Source organism: Desmodus rotundus, chromosome 2 (genome assembly GCF_022682495.2).
Source record: "Desmodus rotundus isolate HL8 chromosome 2, HLdesRot8A.1, whole genome shotgun sequence".
NCBI lineage: Eukaryota > Metazoa > Chordata > Mammalia > Chiroptera > Phyllostomidae > Desmodus > Desmodus rotundus.
In genome coordinates this window covers 48357880-48379008 of record NC_071388.1, presented here as the reverse complement: position 1 = coordinate 48379008, position 21129 = coordinate 48357880, and the positions used below count along the sequence as shown (strand labels likewise).

Below are 21129 nucleotides of genomic sequence, written 5' to 3'. Positions count from 1 at the left end.
ATTCTTAAAATAAGTGAATAGAAAAAAGTTATGGAAGAAGCCTTCCCTGTTACTATAAACTTACTGTTAAAATGCAAAAGAAAATGCATTTCCAAGTATTTATCTGATTTATTTTAAATTTGTGATAGGAATGCATTTTTGATTAATTTATGCAAATTATCATCTATTAACTAAAAGCAGGCTATTAATTAATTGATCTCATTCCAAAGCAACTGCCTTAGAGTTGCATTAAAGCCTATATAAGGTAAGAGATTCCTGTAAGCTACCCAAGTCCTAGGTTGAACAAAAAGGAATAGACTGTGTCTTTTTTTCAAAAGAATTTCTCTCTCTGTCCCTCCCACCCCCTGTCTGCCTCTTTCTGTCTCTCTGGCTATCTAGACAAACACACACACACACACACACACACACACACACACCTGGTATATTAGAACTATTCATTTTACTGAAGTATTTTACTCACATGTAAAGGATATATTCTTGAGATGAAGTTCCCATTTTTCCCATATTTCTCTCAGAAAGAAAAACTTAACTAGTGTAACATAACATTTTCATATGTATCTTTCTTTTTATTCTCATTTCTTATGTCCAAACATGAAAATAAAGACATAAAACACATGCACAAAATAAAATTCAAAGCTGAAAATAAATGGTTTATTTTAAAAATAAATTTACAAATCAAATGAAAAATGGAAAATACAAAAGTTTATGAAGAAAATAAAAAAGATAACCTTAAAATATTAAAACCTATGGAAAGAAAATGGACGATTAACAGTGGAGTGATGCTTTTGTTCCCCAATTCAAAGGAATGATCTTTATTCAAATCCTAGGGAATCATCTAAGTTACAATACAGAAGAAATTAAATAAATTTTGTATACACAATAATTGTGTAATTAGATACTCTATATATCATAGTTCTCTGTTAACTTGGTTGAAGAAGGTCTTTATATCACATATCTCAAACATTAAATTTTTTTTTTAACTTTAGAGATTTCTTTTTTAACATGAGAGAGCAATTCTTTTCTGCTCTCTAAATTATGTTTTTCCACCTCCCTCAAATACTCTGAATTAAGCATCTTCTGGGACATAAAACAAACAAAATATCTTGAAAAATTTCTCTTAAAATGAGACATACCATGTACATTTGAGATGCTTTAGATGTCAGCATTTGGAAAAGTTCAGTACCAAAGACAAGGATATAAATAGGAAAAAAAGATGTCAAGACGTTTCTAGGGACACCCAGAAGCATTTGGGATAAATATGGAATCCAAAAGTGCAAAAAGAATGGACCCTTGGTGATGGGAATGCCCCCCCAATTATCTAAAGCTGATGCAAGAATTTGATATACAAATATTATCTGGAGTCAGGTTTCCTCTGTTCTTGTGAAAGAAGGATAGTTAGGAGTGATTGTGGTTTGTTACAAGAAAAAGCATCAATGAGGCTAAAAATGTTAGACCCAAGAATGACTTCTAGGACAGTTTTATAGTCAAGAATTCATGCTTATATTCAGCTTAAAATGATCAATGATCCTCTATAAAGAAATGATGTATTATATACTTTAATACAGCTAAAGGACTTTTAAATGTAAGAGAGAGTTTTAGAATTGCTTAACAATATACTACAGGATAAAGGTTTCCTTAAATTACCGGTTATGGTGTTTCATGGATACGCAGGCTCATGTATAACTCAACAGTCCAAATAGAGATTTCTCCAGTACGAGGAGCACTGGGATTCACATAGCTTAGCTTTGAAGTGTGTGTGTCCAGAACATAGTAAACGATCAACTAACACCAGGTGATGGCTACTGCTTAGCAGTGACCATGGAAACTCTATGCACAACAACCCCAGATCAACTGTAGCAGCAGTGAGTCATTTATACTAATTTAGGGAAGGTGTGAACTAACAACAGCTACTGCTCTGTGATCTGTGAATTCACAAATAATATTAATGTGTAGAAAACACTGATGCAAAAGCACTACAGTAAAAACATAATGCAAAGACTGGACAAGAGTTCCAATGGCTTGTAATACTGTGCTACTGACTAGTTAAAGTCATATGCATATATGTGTGTGTGTGTATGTAGATATACACACATAAATATAATTAAGTGTATATACATACATATATAATTCACATATATCTATATGTAATATAGATAACATATATGTAATTTTTATACACATACCTACACACATGTATATGACAGATATTTATCACTCTGTAAACTGTGGACTTAATTTTTACTTTTCCAAGTCCTAAAAACAGTTACATTTTACTAAAAACAAACTAAAACAAGTTACATGGACGATTTTTCAGCTGACCTGTTTGGAGTAAGTGTATTAACTATAGCAGTGAATAAAATAGGTAAAATACTAGAGGTCCAGTTAATTCTCTTAGAATATTAATGCTAAAAGCCACTCTTAAGGTCACTGAGTCTGACTTCAACACTTTACAATGGGGAGGACAGAAACAAATGAGGAGAAATCACTTTCCTAATATTCACATTAGTAAGGCTGAAATTAAAAGACAAATGGCCAAACACCCTGTTCTGCTCTTTTCTCATAAGCCAGAAAATGCCCTAAAAGCATTATTTCACTCTATTAACACCATTAGAGAAGTTTTCTACCAGTATGAGCCAGGTGTACAGCCACCTGTAAACTTTGAGTGACTGATACAAGAAAGTTACAGTGGACAGGGAAGATGGAATAATAAGTATGGGTCAACCTAGAGATACTCAGAAGTTTACTATAATAAAAACATTATATTTTTCAAGTTGACAAATATGACATCAATTACCTGAGATAAAAGGCACAGGGGTATAGGAGAAAATGCAGGCAAGTCCTATAGTCAAATATAGGAGAACAGTTCCAGTAATACTGCTGTGTATCGTCAAAGTGGGTGTTAGTCCAGCTGTGATGGTGTGTGGGACAGCAGAATGAGCAGAAGAGCTCATTATCCTCAGGTAAAGTAAATTTAGACCCTGCTTATCTTTTTAATGGATGAGTAATAATAAAAGAAAAAGAAAACTATACTTGGAAACTCATGACACTGTTTATAGATGTTTATAGATGGCTTATCTTTAAGGGATCTTTCAGTCCAGGGCCAAAGGCTGCCCCATAATGTTAAAATGAGAGGGGGTTGGGGGAAGAGAGAGAGAGAAAGAGAGAGAGAGAGAGAGAGAGAGAGAGAGAGAGAGAGAGAGAGAGAGAGAGAGAGAGAGAGAGAGAGAGAGAGAGAGAGAGGGAGAGAGAGAGGTAATAGAGACAAGTAATAAGAGGGACAGAAGATGCAGAAGAAAAAATTTGTATCAACCAAGTCTTTGCCTGCAAAGAACATAGTGACACCAGAGACTGGTGACAGACTGGTGACACAATCATTCTAAAAATTTGTTTTGCCTGAGGAAACAGAACAGCTAGTCACACAGTCACCCTGAAGTTATCCCTAGGGGAAGGCTTCCACAGAATTGTTTTCTGTCCAAGAAATAATAAATTGGGCATAAAGAAGGAGGAACTCTTTCTTCCGGAGTACCCTTGGATATGTTATGCCTTTCATCGTCCCTTTCATACATTTTTCAGGGATGAATAGGAGAGACCCTGCTCGCCACTCCTAGACCACCTGGAACTTTTCTTCACGGGCATGGCCACCTGCAGCTGCTTCCAGAACCTGCCCTGTGGATACTTGGATTTCTCCCCTTTCCATTTAATGACCGTGAGCACCGCCTTAGCCCTCTTCAGCTCTTTCACCTTCGTCTCCTTCACAGCTTTGTACTGCACTAAAATGACGTTGATGTTTCCCCGAGAGGCCATGTTTTCTAGGCCAGCCTTGAGCTCCAGGAGGGCTTGGGTTCCCTGGAGCACGTAGTTGGGGCTTAGGACAACCAGGAGACGTCTGCTTTTCTGAATGAAGCTCAAGGTCTCATCTGTGACAACTGGGAAAGAAAACACCAGGGGGATTAGTGTTGGCCAAGAACTCCCCAAAAGCATGGGGTTTGAGGAGCAAGTGTGGGGAACTTAGGATACCAGCCTAAGTAAGAGTTGAGGTGAAAGTTTTGACCAAGAACACTTTGAACAACTTAATCCTTAGATCCTTTCACTCAGTTCACTAAAGCCACTCTCAGGAAGAATAGTAACTACATGCACATATTCTAACACCAAAATAATTCCACACAGGGCTGAAGGCAAAATGTGCTTCTGTAACATTGGTCTTCAAAAGCATTATTTGGTATGTTCAGGAATAAAAGGGTTGTATTGAAATAAATTTCTTCAAAACCGTGTGGCATGGTGTGTCCCATTTAACGCAGCTCCTCAGCCCTTTCTCCCCAAAGATGTCCATGCATCAACTCTCTAGGGCCAGTGAGCATTCATTAACATATACATTATAGAGTGAAAATCATAGGGATATATTTTTCACAAACACAGAACAGCAAGAGCAAGACTCTTCATTTTTTGCAAGTCCCTCTCTGTTGCCAGACATCTCCTGACTAGAATGCCATCGAAATGGGAACTTAAAAACCATCTAGCCAACTAAATGGCATTTTGGCTCGCATCATATTCTCAGCTCAGCTTTCTATTCTGATCTCTTCTCAGGAAGCTAAATTAATCCCTGGATCTTTCTCCTTAAGCTCTGATCATTGTGATGAAGCCCCGTGTTTCAGCAGCTTCTGGCTGACCTGCCTGCATTCACCACCAGGCAAATGCTTTCTTCAGGTCAGAAGAGAAGAATCAAGAAAATGGAAATGCACCTTAATTTTTTATTCTGTTGTCAAGGGCTTTGGTTAGTTCCTGTCAGAAAACTCTTGGGAATAATCCATCTCCAGTTTGCTTATCGGAGACTGTTTAATCCTTTATCTGGGGTTCAGATAGGAGCCAAATCCAGGAAATACACTAGTGGTGTGGAAAGCTGTTTCATGACTTATCATACTTTCCTAAGCCATCGTTTTGTTCCTTAATCTTCACAGTTACAGAGGCAGTGGGGGGAAACCTGCAGTTAAAATAGCATGTGCAGCCTGGAAGAGAATCCAGAAATAAGTAATCATCTATTCTGAGCAGTGCTGTTGGAAGCTGACTGTGTGTAAGCATGGAAAGAGACCCAGAGGCAGAGAGGACCCAGGAAGAGCAGCAGGGAGAACTCAAAGACAACGAGGATCAAACATCAAAGCAGGATGCAAGAGTAATTATGTGGAACTTGAATTCTTTAAAGAACTATCAACCCCTGTTGGAGGGTCTTACATCATTGTTATGCTGTAAATCTTTATATAATTTTCACACAATAGATAAATATTTATGAATAGTTGCATACATGAACAAATGCATGCATAAATTATTTAGGATTTTAAGTCCTAACATGAGTGGAATGTATCCCTTAACTCTATAACCAAGCCATCATTTCCTGACAAAATCACACTGAAGGAGACACCCACTGCAGAACACAAGCAAGACGGGCTTTTGGGTGATGACTGGGGAGCTAATTCAACAGAGGAACAAACAATTAAGTCTACGTTAGATCAGAATTAAATTGAGGCTATTTGCAATCATCTACGTAATAGTTTTAAAAAACATGTGAAGTGATTAGTGATTCATGTAAACACTATTTTAACGGAGGAAAATTAGTTTGTTGTGCTGAAGGCTGGAGACAGCACATGCATTTGGAGAGTCTGAAGATTAACAGTGGGTTTAGGAACGCTTTTATATATTCATAACACAGGTCCAGATGGGCCATTACTTTGGATGTTACAGTATGGACCTGAAAATTAGGTATGCATTTTTATGTTAAAACATTCAGTAATTCTATCTTCTGTCTTTTCAACCTACTATTCAATAGAATGCGTTAGACTTTGTAAAATTTTAAACTATATCTCAAATGTGTAACCTGATAGAAAGGAAGAAACTAACCCAAGAGAAAGGAGAAATTGAGTGGTGTTAATTTGCTAGAAAACAGAAATGAGAAAAAGGAAATTAGCAAATGGGAAATATTCTAATTATTAGTAGTAATATAAAGAAAAATTCCATCTACTCTCTTCTGCAATTCATTTTTAGTAAAATTGAGCAAACCTTAGTCTTTGTAAAAATGTTTTGTTTAAACTCAGTCTATGTAGAAAAAACTTTTGGCAAATTAATGTAAATGAGCTAAACCCTCGAAAAATCTAAATATGAATAAAAAGGATGTTTAAAGCTATGGCATTTTATAGAGCTCTAATCCACCGTGCATCCAAATTTCTCTGAAATTGAATTTTTAAAGCTTACGAGGGAAAATATTTATACTATGAACTGTATTTGAATAGTCTACATCTTACACTGTAGTTTTATTTTCAGAGAGTCTCATCTATTATATCAAATAATTGGACAGTAAATGTCCAAAGATGCCAACATAGAGCTGTGCCATGGTTTTCAGCTAGTGATCCCTCCTGCCATTCAAGCTGGCATCACTTGTACTCATCTGAAATACCTACTTCCCCCAGGCAGGCTGTCTCGGTCAAAGATACACAGCTTGTACCCAAATTCATTCTCCAAAACTCCACGGAGGGTCAGTAATACAAATTCTTCTTCTTCAGCATTCCTTGCATAGGATACGTAAATATCATATTCCTTCCCATCTAGAAAAAAGGAACACAGAGTTGATAAAAGTTAGGTAAGTTTCTCAATAGTATTACATATTTTTCCTAAATCAAACTTTTGGAAAAAAATTCTCATTTTTTACATTAATAATTAACTGACAGATTTCAATGTGATTTCCCGCTTGTGACAGGTCTTCAGGCAAAATGACTGTTCTAAGGTATAATTGCCATTTATATCGGATGTGTCTTCTACTCCCATCTCACTGAGTTCAGTTTCTATGGTGGAGAAGAAGTGAGGTTTGGCTCATTAAACTATGGATTAACAGAGTCAGGCAGCGAACAGTCAATAATAGGTGCTGGTAATTAATACCATGCAGAATATTTCTACCGTCTTATTATGTTACTCACTAATATATTACAATTATAAATTGAACAAAACTTTTAGAAATGTTCTAATTTATGCCTGAAAATAACTATAATTAAAATATATATTTATAGTCAATAAACCAACCTTTCCCAAAGTTGCCTAATTATTGAAATCACTTCTCATTAAAAACATGGGTGCTCTGTGTCTTTTCCACAAACCTATTGAATGGGAATCTTTATGCGAGAGGTCTAAGAATCTATACCTTTAAATGTTCTATTCTTGTCACCAGGAAATGACACGCTAGAACCAAGCTTCTTAGACTTTAATGAACACATGAACAACTTAGAAACATTGTTTAAATACAGATTCTAATTCAAAATAAGGGTTTGTCTGAAGATTCTGCTTTTAATAAATTCCTATGTGATTCTAATGCTTCCGGGAGATGGGTCATTCTGAGTACAAAGAGTGGCTTCTTAGCACTTGAAATGCAGCTAGTTTGAACTGACATATGCTATAAGTAGAATACATACTGAATTCTGAAAAGTTTTAATACCAAAAATAAGATTAAAATATCTTTATTAATATTAATTACAAGCTAAACTATTCATATTTAATATATTAAGTTAAATATATTATAAAAAATTTCACTTTCTTTTTGGACAATGCCAATCTAGATTAAATCCCTTATTGAAAAAAAATAGTAGGTGTTAGAAATATTGTCAATAGTAAGGGCTAAAACAAAAGCTAATCCGATTACATCTCCCAGTAAATCTGGACTTTGTTGAGCCAACATGCCTTCTAAAGATCACAGTAGAGATTTACATCAAACATCTATTACTCACCTAAAATGGTTTCGTCTGTTCCAAAATGTGCTCGGTAAAACAGGACCATCTCCAGCCAGTAAACATGGTAAACGACAATGAGAACCACCACCAGCAGGACTGTGACCCCAAAGCCACACGCCAGCTCCACTGTGTATCTTGGAGCTACCACTGGAGTAAACCACAAAGAAACAATTGATTTCCACGTGGTGACCAGAACGGCCCATCATCCTGCAAATAACTGGACAGAGCAAGCAGCTGAGTCATGACCTGTTTTATATGTGTGAACAAGCAGAGATGATATGGTAGGAGTTAGGCACTTTGTTCTAATACTAGATGTGTAGTATTTATCTTTTGGTTTCCAGTAACTGACACAGAAGGCATTTTTAATTATTAAATGATTTCAATACACTTTGATGATATACAAATTAAAGGACTTAGAAAGTTATCTAATTCAATTTACAATCTGATTCCTGACTTTCCTCAAAAATATTTTTGAAAATATTCCATCCTCTGTTCTTCTCCTGGGATAGAATACTTACTACTACCTAAACGAGCCCATGATTTTGGTAGAGTTTTAATTGTTGGAGCAGTTAAATGGAGCAAAATCTTTTTATTTATTTTTATTTTTTTTATTGTTGTTCAGTTACAGTTGTCCCCATTTTCCCCCCATTACTCTCCTCTGCCCACCCATCTCCCACATTCCACTTTCATTCCTCCTCCCCATGGTATTGAGTTTTATAAGTTCTTTATAAATTTTGGATATTAACCCCTTATCTGATGTATCTTTTGTTCTCCCATTCTGTGGGTTGTCTTTTTATTTTGTTGATGTTTTCCTTTGCTGTGCAAAACCTGTTTAGTTTGATGTAGTCCCATTTGTTTATTTTTTCTTGTTTCCTTTGCCTGGGGAGATATATGCAATGAAAAATTTCTACAAGTGATGCCTGAGATTTTGCTACCTATGTTTTCTTCTATAATATTTAAGGTTTTGCATCTAATACTTAGGTTTTTAATCCATTCTGAATTTATTCATATGTGTGATGTAAGGAGATAGTCTAGTTTCATTTTTCTGCATGTATCTGTCTAACTTTCCCAACACCATTGATTGAATAAACTATCTTAAGCCCATTGTATGTGCTTGCTTCCTCTGTAGAATATTAATTGACTATAAAGGTATGGATTTATTTGTGGACTCTCTATTCTGTCCCATTGATCTATGTGTCTGTTTTTATGCCAGTACCATGCTGTTTTGGTTACTGTGGCCTTATTGTATACTTTCATAGTAGGTAGTGTGATTCCTCCAAACTTGGTTTTCTTTCTCAGGATTCATGTTGCTATGTGGGGCCTTTTGTGGTTCCATATACATTTTTGAAATATTTGCTATAATTCTGTGAAATACATCTTTGGAATCTTGATAGTAATCGTGTTGAATCTGTAGATTGCTTTGGGTAGTATGGACCTTTTAATGATGTTAATTCTTCCTATCCATGAACATGGTATGTGCTTCACATTTTTTGTATCTTCTTCAATTTCTTCAGTGTCTTAAAATTTTATGAGAACAGGTCTTTTACATCCTTGGTTGGGTTTATTCCTAGGTATTCCATTAGTCTTAATTTTGTCCTCTTCTCCAATGTCCTTTTGTCCTCTTCATGGAAGAAATTTAATTTCCTTTCCTTTATATTCCCTTTCTCAAAAATTTTATCTTCATTGGGCAGGAACAGAGGACATCACCAAATGCTCAGTGTGTGTGGCTCTGAAAGTTATCTCTTAGGTCCATATTCTAGGATACACTTTCCAAAGACTGACTTGGAATATCCAGGTATTGCCAAATTTTATTTTATCATAGTTTGTGTACATGTTTGCTTTTCCACTCTCTCTCAGTTCCCACTAAGTTTCATGTTTACAGTCTTCTAGGTAAAATCTATGTCTTCTTCATACATCTTATTCCTAGAACACCTAGGATCTGAATGACTATTTCTAGATATAACTCTGTATAATTCTGGATATATTTTTTTAATTTATTGAATTTTAGAGAGGGAGAGAAACATCATTTTGTTGTTACACCCATTTATGCATTCATTGGTTGATTTTTGTATGTGCCCTCACTGGGGATTGAACCCACAACCTTGTGTATCATGATGATGCTCCATCCAATTGATCTACCCAGCTAGGGCCACTTCTTGGATATTTTTTTAAAATCTAATACTATATTAGGTACCATAGGTACCAGCAACTTCACCTGGCTGCTTTATTAGCTTGTGATAATGAAACCTAGGAGTCTGAAGAAGGAACAGAGTATCTACTAGATCAAAAGCATGGGTGGCTTAAATTATGTATCATTTTGACAATCACTTTTTCACATTTACTATTTGCTAGAAGCTATTGGGTTACAATCATAGATAAGAAAGAAAGGGTCTCTGCCCTTTTAGGGCTAATGTTCTAATGTAGAAAACAAATACATATATAGGACAGTCCATTTTAGATAGGGATCAGTGCTATGAAGTAAATAAGCCACTTCTATCACAGGGTAATGGATAGAAGTGGCTGAGTGGTGGGGTTGGGCACGAGAGGTATATGAAGTAGGTGATGAGATCAGGCATCTTTGAGCACCTGAACATTGTCAGTGGTCTTTGCTGAGACAAGGAATAGTAGAATTTTGTTCACGGCTAAAATTATTGAGACCCCCTGACTCCCAATCCAGAGATCTTTGCCCAACATTACCATGTTTAAATAGTAGTCATATACTAGCAAAAAATGCCCTTTTAAAATAGGTATCTATCCAGAGGGGAAAATGTTAAGTAGCCCAGAGCTCAGCCTGAAGGTCTCTAATTAAAAGGCAAATCATAATTCTGAGTTCATTTTCCTAAACTCAGGATACTAATCCTGCTGAAGATATAGCCTGGGATTTAGCAGTGCAGAATTATTATCAAGTACTTTTGTACTCGCTCCATGAATAACGGTGCTTTAAAATAAGAAAACTCCGTTATAAATTGCCAGACACTATATCAGTGTAGTTGCTGAGAATTTACTATGTTCAATTTGGGTCGCTGGCGTGAAAATTGCTGTGTCCTTGGTATTTCTGAGTACACGTTATGTTAACAGCACACTGGGGTAGTTCCCACTGTCATCTTCATTATTTGCTCAGTTATTTTGGCTCCCTCTGGGTAGACATGTTATAATAGGGAGGGAAAAAAGAGGTCAGTGGATGCAATTATCTGAAATGGATTTTTAAAACTGTCAATAGATATCTTGCTTCATGATCAAGAGATCAATTACCCTCATAAATTTCCCTCTGCCATGTTCATTTTACTACTGCCTATTTTATTTCTATTGGGGCTTTTTAATTTTATTTTCTGTCAAAACAATGACATGTGTCATATTTACAGACTATATTTTGTGGGGCCATCTTGATGATATCAGGAAGTTCCTAATGCTATTTAACTAACTGAACTCTTAAGACATATAACCTGCAAGCCCAAATTGCTAGGTGAGTTAAATCACACAAAGAACATGTTCTAAAAAAGATTTCATATTAAATTTGATGGCTTGCAGGGATAGGGTGACCCTCAGCCCACATTTTCTGTCTGCCCCAGCTAGAATGTCCAATATTTTAGCATAAAGATTTTACTCTGATGCAAGTCCAGACAAAAAGGTTTCCAATCAGGAAGAAGCAATGCATTTTGATCAGATTGGACTCCTAAACTGCTTCTCGCTTTGACTTCACTGATAATCTGTTTCAGGATGTAGCCAAATTTAACCATTTGCTCTGCTGTTACTCCCTGAATCCCAATTCCTGCTATCCCTTTTGCATTTCTACAGTAATAACCAGCTGCAAAGTCCAACTTTTTAGCTAACCACCCTTAGTGAATGCGGTCCAATACCGTAGCTCCAGGCTTTTTTCCGGTTTCTAGTTATGAGTTTTCTTGGAAATCTCAGTTATTCTTATCATCTTCATTACTATAGTCGGAGCCTTGCTCTCCCGGTGAGTCTCCCCACCAAAATGACAGCTGCTTGGACTTCCAAGCATTCCCTCCATATTCTTTGCTAAATTGCTGGGATTTCTCAATAATATTTAGAACTGTGGTGATGACTATTTTCCTGAATTACAAAGAAAATGCTTTATTTAAATGATAGTAACCTAAAAACCTATGACCCCATTGGCCTGCAGACCTGATTTGTTTGCTATCACAGTGTGTTAAAACTTGCCCATCTTGGACCTCAGCTTCTTTCCTTAGAGAAGTGATTGATACTGGAGCAGCCTTTTTTCCATTTCATCTAAAATAACTGGTAGTGCAGGAGTGTGATCTGCAAGAGAAGGGGCACAAAAAAGGTACGCCCCTTAATCACCCTGGCAAATTGCCTGAAGGCGCTTTTGGGACAGTGGCACAGAAACTCGGAAACCGAAAGTACATTAGTCGCACTGAGTGAGCTAAGGAGACAGAAAGTCGAGTTCAGGACTATCGAACACATAGGCCTAAGCGCTGAAGAAAAGAAAAGTGTAGAAACAGAGCTTTAGAAACCCACAAGTGTTTGGAAGACTACAAAGCTTTGCATATTAAGGATGACATTTTCACAAGGCCAGGCACAGAATAGATGAAAGAAAAATGACCAGGGAAGAAACAACTACTAGACAGCTGGAAACTGAACAATCCTAGGAGTACATGCAGAAATGGGAGACATTTGAGTTAAGACTACTCAGAGTGAAGAAACATAGCTCCTCCATTGTTAAGCAGAAACCTGAGTTTGGCTAATGTTGCAGAATTAGGTCCAATTCTGCCTCAGAGAGAAGGCTAAATATTTTAGGCCTACTCTAGCAATGATAAGCAAGATGGCTCAAAAAAAAGACAAAAACAAAAACAAAACCCAGCACACTGTTATGTAAGCAAATTAACTAACTACCAGAACAAAAGTTAACACTCACAAAATTCAGACACTCAATAATATAATATCTGTAAAGTCCAATAGATTGAAAAAAACTAGGAAGAAAAAGCAAAAAATCAAAAAAAGAAACAAAAGACCCACAATGAGAAAAAAATAGCGAATAAAAACAGAGTTGACGATGATGGTGGAATTAGAAGATAAATACTTTAAAATGAGTACTGTATGGCAACAAAGGTCTTGCACACAGAGCGAGTGCTCGCAGCCTCCCTGCCCTCCTGCAACGCTACGCCCAGGATCCCACTGGCTTGCCTGGCCACCATGGCCACCAAGGAAGCAGCCTATGACGATGCAATAGAAGAACGTGTAATCAACAAAATGTACAAAAACTAGAAAAAAAAACTCTTTTCTTTACAATTTGGTAATGACCTGTACTCTGAGGAGTGGCCCAGCCTAACTGCACAGTGGTTTCCAGATGTAACCCGACCAGAAGGGAAAGATTTCATCATTTGCCGACTTGTCCTGGGGACACATACATCAGATGGACAAAACCGCCTTGTGAGAGCCAGTGTGCAGCTCCCTAACAATGATGCTCAGTTTGATGCTTCATGCTACAACAGAGAAAGGAGGACTGGAGAATTTGGAGGTTTTGGCTCTGTTGGTAGAACAAACTGAAACAGAAATCAAGATCAACCCTGAAGGAGAAGTAAAAGGGAGCATTACATGTCTGGAATCCTTGCATCATTGCAACAAAGACTCTGTCCAGTGATGTTCTTGTTTTTGACTATACAAAACATCCTTCCAAACCAGATCCTTCTGGAGAGTGCTACCCAAACATGGGTCTCTATGGACATCAGAAGGAAGGCTATGGGCTTTCTTGAAACCCAAATCTCAGTGGGCACTTAGTGCTTCAGATGACCACACCACCTGCCTGGAGGACCTCAGTGCTGTTCCAGTGGAAGGACATGTAGTGGCTGATAAGACCATCTTCACAGGGCATACAGCAGTAATAGAAAATGTTCCCCTGGCATGTGCTCCATGAGTTTCTGTTTGGGTCAGTTGCTGATGATCAGAAACTTATGATCTGGGACATCATGCAAACAATACTTCCAAACCAAGCCACTCAGTTGATGCTCACACTGCTGAAGTGAACTGCCTTTCTTTGCCACAGGGTCAGCTGATGAGACTGTTGCCTTGCGGGATCCAAGAAATATGAAAGTCAAGTAGCATTCTTTTGAGTCACATAAGGATGAAATATTCCAGGTTCAGTGGTTGCCTCGCAATGAGACTATTTCGGCTTTCAATGGTACTGATCTCAGTCTGAAGGTGTGGGATTTAAGTACAATTGGAGAGGAACAATCCCTGGAAGATGCAGAAGATGGGACACTGAAGTTGTTTCTTCATGGTGGTCACACTGCCGAGATACCTGATTTCACCTGGAGATCCAATGAACCTCGGGTGCTCTGCTCTGTGTCAGAAGACAATGTCATTCGAGTGTGGTAGGTGGTAGAGAACGTTAATAATGGTGAAGACCCTGACGGAAGCATGCATCCAGAAGGACAGGGGTCTTAGATACATCTGCACCTCTTGTGATTTTAAACTCCTCTTTTCTCCCCTCTCAACCCTGACATTGATTTAACACTGGTTTGAGACACAGACTTTGTTCAGTTATCTCTCTATAGTAGGTACCGTCAACAATGCTAGTACCCTAAACCCAGGGTGTTTTACAAATATTAACTGGGGGGCTTGTCCGCAAAGGCGCAGACTTGTATTTAAGTTTTCTTCAGGAATTTCTTAGTAACAAAGATCTAAAGTAGCCACTGAAAAGGGAATATTATGGGTAGTTATTTTACTTTTTTTCTCATGCTATATCCCCAGGTTGTTTAGACTCATTCAAGTAAAGGGTAGAAGTACGGAACAGAGCCAAGTGAAGTGGTGTCTGAGCCATGAAGCACACGTCCTGCCAGATGTTGCTTTCACTCAGGAATTAGGGGAGATTCAAGTCATGTAAATTCCTACTCTAAAATCTTCACACCTGACTTTCCAGGGGGCACATTTGCCTAGGTAGACCCAGTTGGTTAAGTCAAAATTATGTGTTTCTCTTTCCCCATATATTTTTGCTTGTTAAGGTATTTCTTGAGCTGTTTTCATATTATTTCTTTCCTTTCTGTACATTTTTTTTTAAAACTTAGAGCTACCAAGTATGTTTTTACTTGACAGGTGAACTGTCAGTTAAGAAGAGTGAATTGTTACCAGTTGCTTTTTTTCCCCCAAGAGTTTGTCCTTGACCAGTAGTTTGATGCTATCTCTGTTTTGGGCAGGCCTGTTATTCTCCATAATTAGCAGTGTAAGTGTTTATAATGGAATAAATTGCTTTTCTACATAAAAAATAAAATGAGTATTATAAGTATACTTGTTGATTTTTAAAAAGAGACCACAAGTATTATAAAAGCAAATAGGAAATATCAATATAGATATTTTGATAAAGAAATATAAATTCAAAAACTGAAAAGCAAAATTTTCAAATTAAAAATGCTGCAGGTTAGACATCAAAAAAGAAATAAACAGTGAACGCTAGAAACGACCCTAAATGCAACACAGAGTGGGGGGAGGATGTAACAAAAATAACGAGAACCTCAGTGACCTGTGGTACAACACCGAGTACTCTACCCTAAATTTAACTGGAGTCCTGGAAGGAAAGGAAAAAATCAATGAATAAAAGGATGAGCAAAACATATTTGAAAAAATAATGCCTAATGGTTTTCCAAATTAAATTAAAAAATAAACTCACCAAATCAAGAAGTTTAAAGAACTCTAAATAAGACACATTAAAAAAGAAACCTCAAAAGATATCATAATGCAATTTTGAAAATCAACGGAGAACAGAAAATCTGTTCTCATCCCTGATGCCATTCAGACTAAGCCATCCAGAGCCAGCCCTTCTGTGGAAGCGGAGCTACTCAGCTCGCTCCGGTGGATAGGCTTCTGCATCACTCCCAATTCAACGTTAGTTTAATTGGTTGCATTGATCTTTTCCACACGACAATAAGTTATTAATTTATGTCAACCTCCATAATTGTTTCCCAACACATGTCCTCTGAAGACAAGTTCCACAAAATATTCCATACTTAGGGAATATGGAGTCCAATGTACTTGAAAAAATCCTGCCTACTGTATTCCAAGCCCCTGCAGATATTCATACCTATATTAATATGCTAAAGATGCTAAGGGTCCCTGAACTAAAGCAATGTGATTGACTTTGTTTAACCTAGACCTTAGGGATACTTACTTGACTATACAGGCCTTTGTCAAAAAACACCTATGAAAATCTTGTGGAAATAATAAGAAGGGCTAAGATTTATTATATATATATATATTTATTATATATTATATATATTATATATATTATATATAATAATGTATAATTATATATACAATTATATATATTTTATATATATTATATATTATATATATATTTATTATATATATACTGACATACATATATATATATATATGTCAGTAACTGTACTGAGTACTTTAAAACAACCTTATGAGGAAGTGGTATTATTTTCCTAATTTAAATATTTTTATTGATTTTAGTGAGAGAGGAAGGGAGAGAGAGAGAGAGAGAGAGAGAGAGGAACATTGATTGGTACTTCCTATATGTGTCTGACAAGGGATCGAACCCACAACCTAGGTATATGCCCTGACCAGGAATCAAACTCCAAGCCTCTTGGTGTATGGGATGATGCTCCAATTAACTGAGCCACACCAGCCAGGGCTATTTTGCCTACTTTAAATATGAAGAAATTGAAGCTCAGAGAGGTGAAGCATCTCTTCTAAGAGTTGGGATTCATAAAAACAGAATTTGAACATAGACCACCTGAATCTAGAGTCTTAGCAGTGTTATTGGGAACAAACTTTGGGAAATGCCATCTTAATAACATGTAGTTGAGTATTTACTCTTTACATTGACTTCTGAAGGAATATAGGCAATTAACTATCCAGAACTAATCTAGTAAGACTTCCTAAGAGGCATATACACTTTCAGCCTTTGCTCTTTACTTCCTAAATTGTAATAAAAATGTTAAGGTGAAGCCTGTTTTTTCATTGGCTTTTAAAACACTTTAAATTCCATTGAAAAATGTCACAATTATGAATTAGCTTTATAAAACAAAAACTTTTGATATAAATAATGTAGGCACTATCTGGCATCCATATCCAAAATAATTCTGAATGACTTGGCTGCAGGTATAATAAATTATCATTATCTTTCTCTAGATTACTGGAAAACATTCTCGAAGGGATTAATTTTCTGGTATTCTAAGAGAACCAAAAGTAATTTTAGATGTGGTCTGTTTTAGGAGCAATAGCTTGCACAAGAAAGCCTTAAAATTTTCATTTATTGTAGAAAAATATAATACTATCCATATAGAAATCATTTTACATCATAGTTTAAATAATTTTTGTTTTAGCAATTGTGGATAATGGTATATTATAAACTTGCTTGAATATTGATACATAATGTTTGAAGTGATCATTTTTAAATTCTATTTTTGAGAGTAAAAATTTTACATCTAGCTTAACTTGTATACAACTAGATGGTTGCTATTTATGATGTTTCATTATTATAGATAATGCTAAGAATATGGATAGGTACATAATCCTCTTTCTGTTATTTATTGTGGAAAAATTCCAAAAAATATTAAGTCATATGGTATGATCATTTTTATGACATGAACTCTGCCAGCAATGATTTCTGAAAGGGTCTTTAAAATTCACTAACAATATGTTACTGTTTTATGATATCTTTGGTAGCTTTAAATATTTTCTGTATTATTCATTTTCATGAATATATAAATATGAAATTATGCCTTATTATCACCATGGATTTTTTAGTCACATTTAGGCACTAATTACTGTTGGGAACTGCCCTGCCTGGTTTCAGAAGCTGTAAACCCCCATGGCTAAGGCTGTGTGAGAGACCTTGGGACCATAAACCACTAAGGAGACAAAGCTTATCTCCCTGGCAGGGGTGCTGCCCCTGCCCACTTTACTTTATCCTGCTTGGCCCTGAGCCTGACCAGTTAGCCAATGATGGGTAAGATTCCTCAAGGGAGGGACAACCTAAGACAGGCATGGTCACAAAGACGCCCACAGGGAAGGACTTGGGGGGCAATAGATAAAGGGGGTGATGGCCCCTCACCTCTCGGCTTTGACATAGTCTGAGTCCTCATTCTGTCTGCAAGAAGTCTCCTAATCTCTTGGCTGCCTTACTTCCCCTGCATGACTTAAGCCTGAAACAATGCCAGAGGTGGGTGGGGCCCTGTGCTGGAAAGGGCAGATTCCCTGGGGAGATCAGGCCTAAGAAAGAATGCATAAAATCCTGTGAAACCTGCTTTGCTAATACCCTCAATTTAAATGATAAGGGTCCAAACCTGAAATGAGTTTGTTTCCCAAAGTCTTATATCCCTTTAGCTAACTGACCCTGACTCAGAATAAGCCCTCAGAGTTCTTTGTTTGTTATCTATTGTTTGATCTTACTGCCTGACAATGATTGATGAGCTTTACCTGTATTCCTGTGCAAATTGAACCCATTAAAAGCCCATTGAGGAAAAGGCTCTTGGCCCTTCTTCTTTGAGAGATCGGCTACCTTTCCTCCCCAAGCAGATCTGTCTTGGTAGACTTATTCTCACCCGTGGCGGCTGGGGGGGCCCTGTGGATGGAGCCCCCCCACAAATTATTATAACTATTTGTAGTATATTTGCATAGATGGAAACTTTCCCTCAAGATTTTTCATTCAACTTCCATTCATTACCGTGGTAAATGTTGTGCTAAGTGCTGGAGCCCACGTTCTGAATGCCCCTTTATCTTCATCACCACTATGTTACATTGGCATTTCCAGATTCATCCGCCTGGTGCATGATCCGTTACCTTTCTGCTTCACCTTGGCTGGCTGGTAAACCTCCCCTTTGGCATTCCTAGCATGACAAACATAGTTGCGTTTGAGATCTTCAGCAGCAACTTTCTTGATGCTCAGAATCTGCGTTCTTGTTTCATCTTCTATTTTAGTCTGACTTACACTAGAAATAGGGGAAAGAAAATTAGAATGTTATTGAGACTCAAGGGCCATAGACTGTGTGTGACTCAGTCAAGCAACCAGAGAGCCCATAGGTGAGGGCAGATAGAATGGTGATAATCTGTGTGGCCTTGTAATGCCATGGTTACAAAAGGAGAATGGCTTCTAGATACTAATACTATTCTTCACCATCTATACTGAATACAATCCCAATACCTGGATCAAATCCCATTGTTGACATCATACTACAGATATCGATCTCTCTAACTCTCTTCAAAGCAAAATGTCTCCTTTCCTCAAATTTCTGAGCCAGGATGCTATATTGGTTTAGAGAGAAGCTTCTGAGGCCAGATCCATTTGGGTTTTCATTCAGGCTCTGCCCCTTACTGGCTGTATGATTTCAGCACAGTAATTAATCTTTCCATGTTCTGAGATCCTTGTCTGAAAAAGAGGAAGGTGGTAATGCCTAAACAATGCATTACACGTATTACGTCACTCAAGAATTCTGAGGATTGAGTATGCTGCTGTGTAAGTATTAGAACGATACTTAATAAGTGCTCATATTCTTCATATAGGCTACTAATATCCCTCAGTAATAGCTGATGCGTTTCAGGGATTCCCGAAGCTTGGCATGTGAATGCAAGTAGACTCCTTCAGTCAAAATACTAAAATCTCATGTAAAATCCTAACATATAAGAAGAAGAAACTTCTCAAGGTAAGTAAACTTTGTGAAAATAAATATATCTAAATCTCAGTAAGTCAGAGATCAAATGCTTTGGGTCCAAGACCAAGATTTCCCTTTGAACCACTTTATTCAAGCAAGAAAAGAAGAAAATATCTGTTACAGCTGACTGATATCCAGGTCCACCTTCTGCTAACGCTTACTGTCCGTCATGAGAACTTGGTTAAGGACTGGGCCGGGCTTAGCCGAAGTTTAACTGCACTGCTCAAGTGTGAGCAGTGAGTTGTGTTTCAGCAGCAGCAAGGAGGAACGCCATGACTTTCATCATTACTCATCTATCATCAACATAACGATGAGAAGCACACTTCTCAGAATTCTTAAAATCATCAATAATTCTCCTTCTGTGCCTCCAGCCATGTCTTTCATCAATTCCCTCTGCAAAAACCGTCCCAGTCTCAGCAGGCTCCTCTACACGTCTAAATACGTCTGCTGCTCTCACCTCCAGGCCTTTGCACGTGGTGTTCCTTTTACCAGGAACATTCTGTTGACTTTCTTACCGAGGTTATTTCTACTCACTTTTTCAAATCTTCATTTAGGTACTCTGAGATCTGGGGAGCATTCCCTAATACCTAAAACTGACTGAAATCCCCAACTCTGTTTTCCCATAACATGTAATTCTTCCCAGCCCCTGAATGCATCAGATTAGAGTATTGAAATTTCTGCTCTATCATTGGCTACTCCTATGAAATATACTCAGCAGGCATCTGGCATAGTAAGTGATACAAAGAAAACACTTTATAATATCTTCACAAGGTCTGAATTTACTACTAGGAAAGAAATATCTTTTGAAGTCTGGAAGTGTTAGCAGCCTAAGATCTATTCACACATTAGTGACAAGGCTTAGGGTCTTAAAACTACCTTGTCATGTAGTTGGCCAGCTGCTACTTTTTATTCATTGTTGCAGTGAACCAATATTCTCTGGTAGTTGTAAGCTTCATTTATGGACGAATCTTTTATCTTCAAGACCCATACTTTCCTTCTTGCCAACCTACCCCCTTTAAAAAAATCATGTGTATTTTGAAATAAATTGACCCAGCTTGTTATTTTAAGAGTAAGGTATAACCCTGACCATTGTGTCTCAGTTGGGAGCCTTTCTACAAAGCAAAAGGTTGCCAATTTTTTCCTGGTCAGGGGCTGGGTTGTGGGCCAGGTCCCGTTTGGGGGTGTGAGAGAGGCAACCAATCAATGTTTCTCTCTCATATTGATGTTTCTGTCCCTCTCTTTCTCCTTCCATTCTCCTCTCTCTAAAAATAAATAGGTACAATCTTTAAAAAAAAAGACTGAGGAATATATTACCACTCCATCCACTTTAAAAATAAAATTTAGAGAACATAAATGTATTTAGTCCATATAAAAAAAAAATCATTATCAATTATAAACGTGACATATATGTTATGTGAATGAAGAAAGACAAGTAGGAAGATAGAAAAGCACACTTACTACAGGATAAGAAACTAGCACAAACACCTGAGGCACAGATATTTTTAGGCCCAGACTCCAGACGTGAGAAAGAGAAGAGCAGGGACACACGGACAGGTCTCTGTCCCTGCGCAGCCGTATATTGTGGCCTTCTCATTCACGTAGGGCATGCGTTCCACCCACTTACAAGCAGATGTCGTGAATGTGTGACAATCAGATGGCATCTGCACATCAGACTGCAAGTCCAGTCATCAGTAACCCTTCCTCAGGAT

At 37.3% G+C, this 21129-nt stretch overlaps 1 protein-coding gene and 1 pseudogene across 4 annotated transcripts in view; one reads left to right on the top strand and one right to left on the bottom strand.

Annotated features, from left to right (window-relative positions):
* Positions 1–637: 637 nt before the first annotated feature.
* Positions 638–21129, bottom strand: part of IL1RAP (interleukin 1 receptor accessory protein) — a 143482-nt gene continuing 122990 nt past the window's right edge. For 3 of the 4 annotated variants that reach the window (XM_045192044.2, XM_053918213.1, XM_045192043.2), the window contains 4 exons: positions 18552–18700; positions 7761–7910; positions 6447–6590; positions 638–3926 (listed from right to left, as the gene is read on the bottom strand). In XM_045192044.2, the coding sequence (XP_045047979.2) occupies positions 3559–3926; positions 6447–6590; positions 7761–7910; positions 18552–18700 (811 nt within the window). In that variant the 3' untranslated portion in view covers positions 638–3558. Of the gene's footprint in view, positions 3927–6446; positions 6591–7760; positions 7911–18435; positions 18701–21129 lie in introns of those variants that run through there. The other variant, XR_011650862.1, reaches the window with a different exon arrangement.
* LOC112301005 (histone-binding protein RBBP4 pseudogene) lies at positions 12939–14388 on the top strand (annotated as a pseudogene).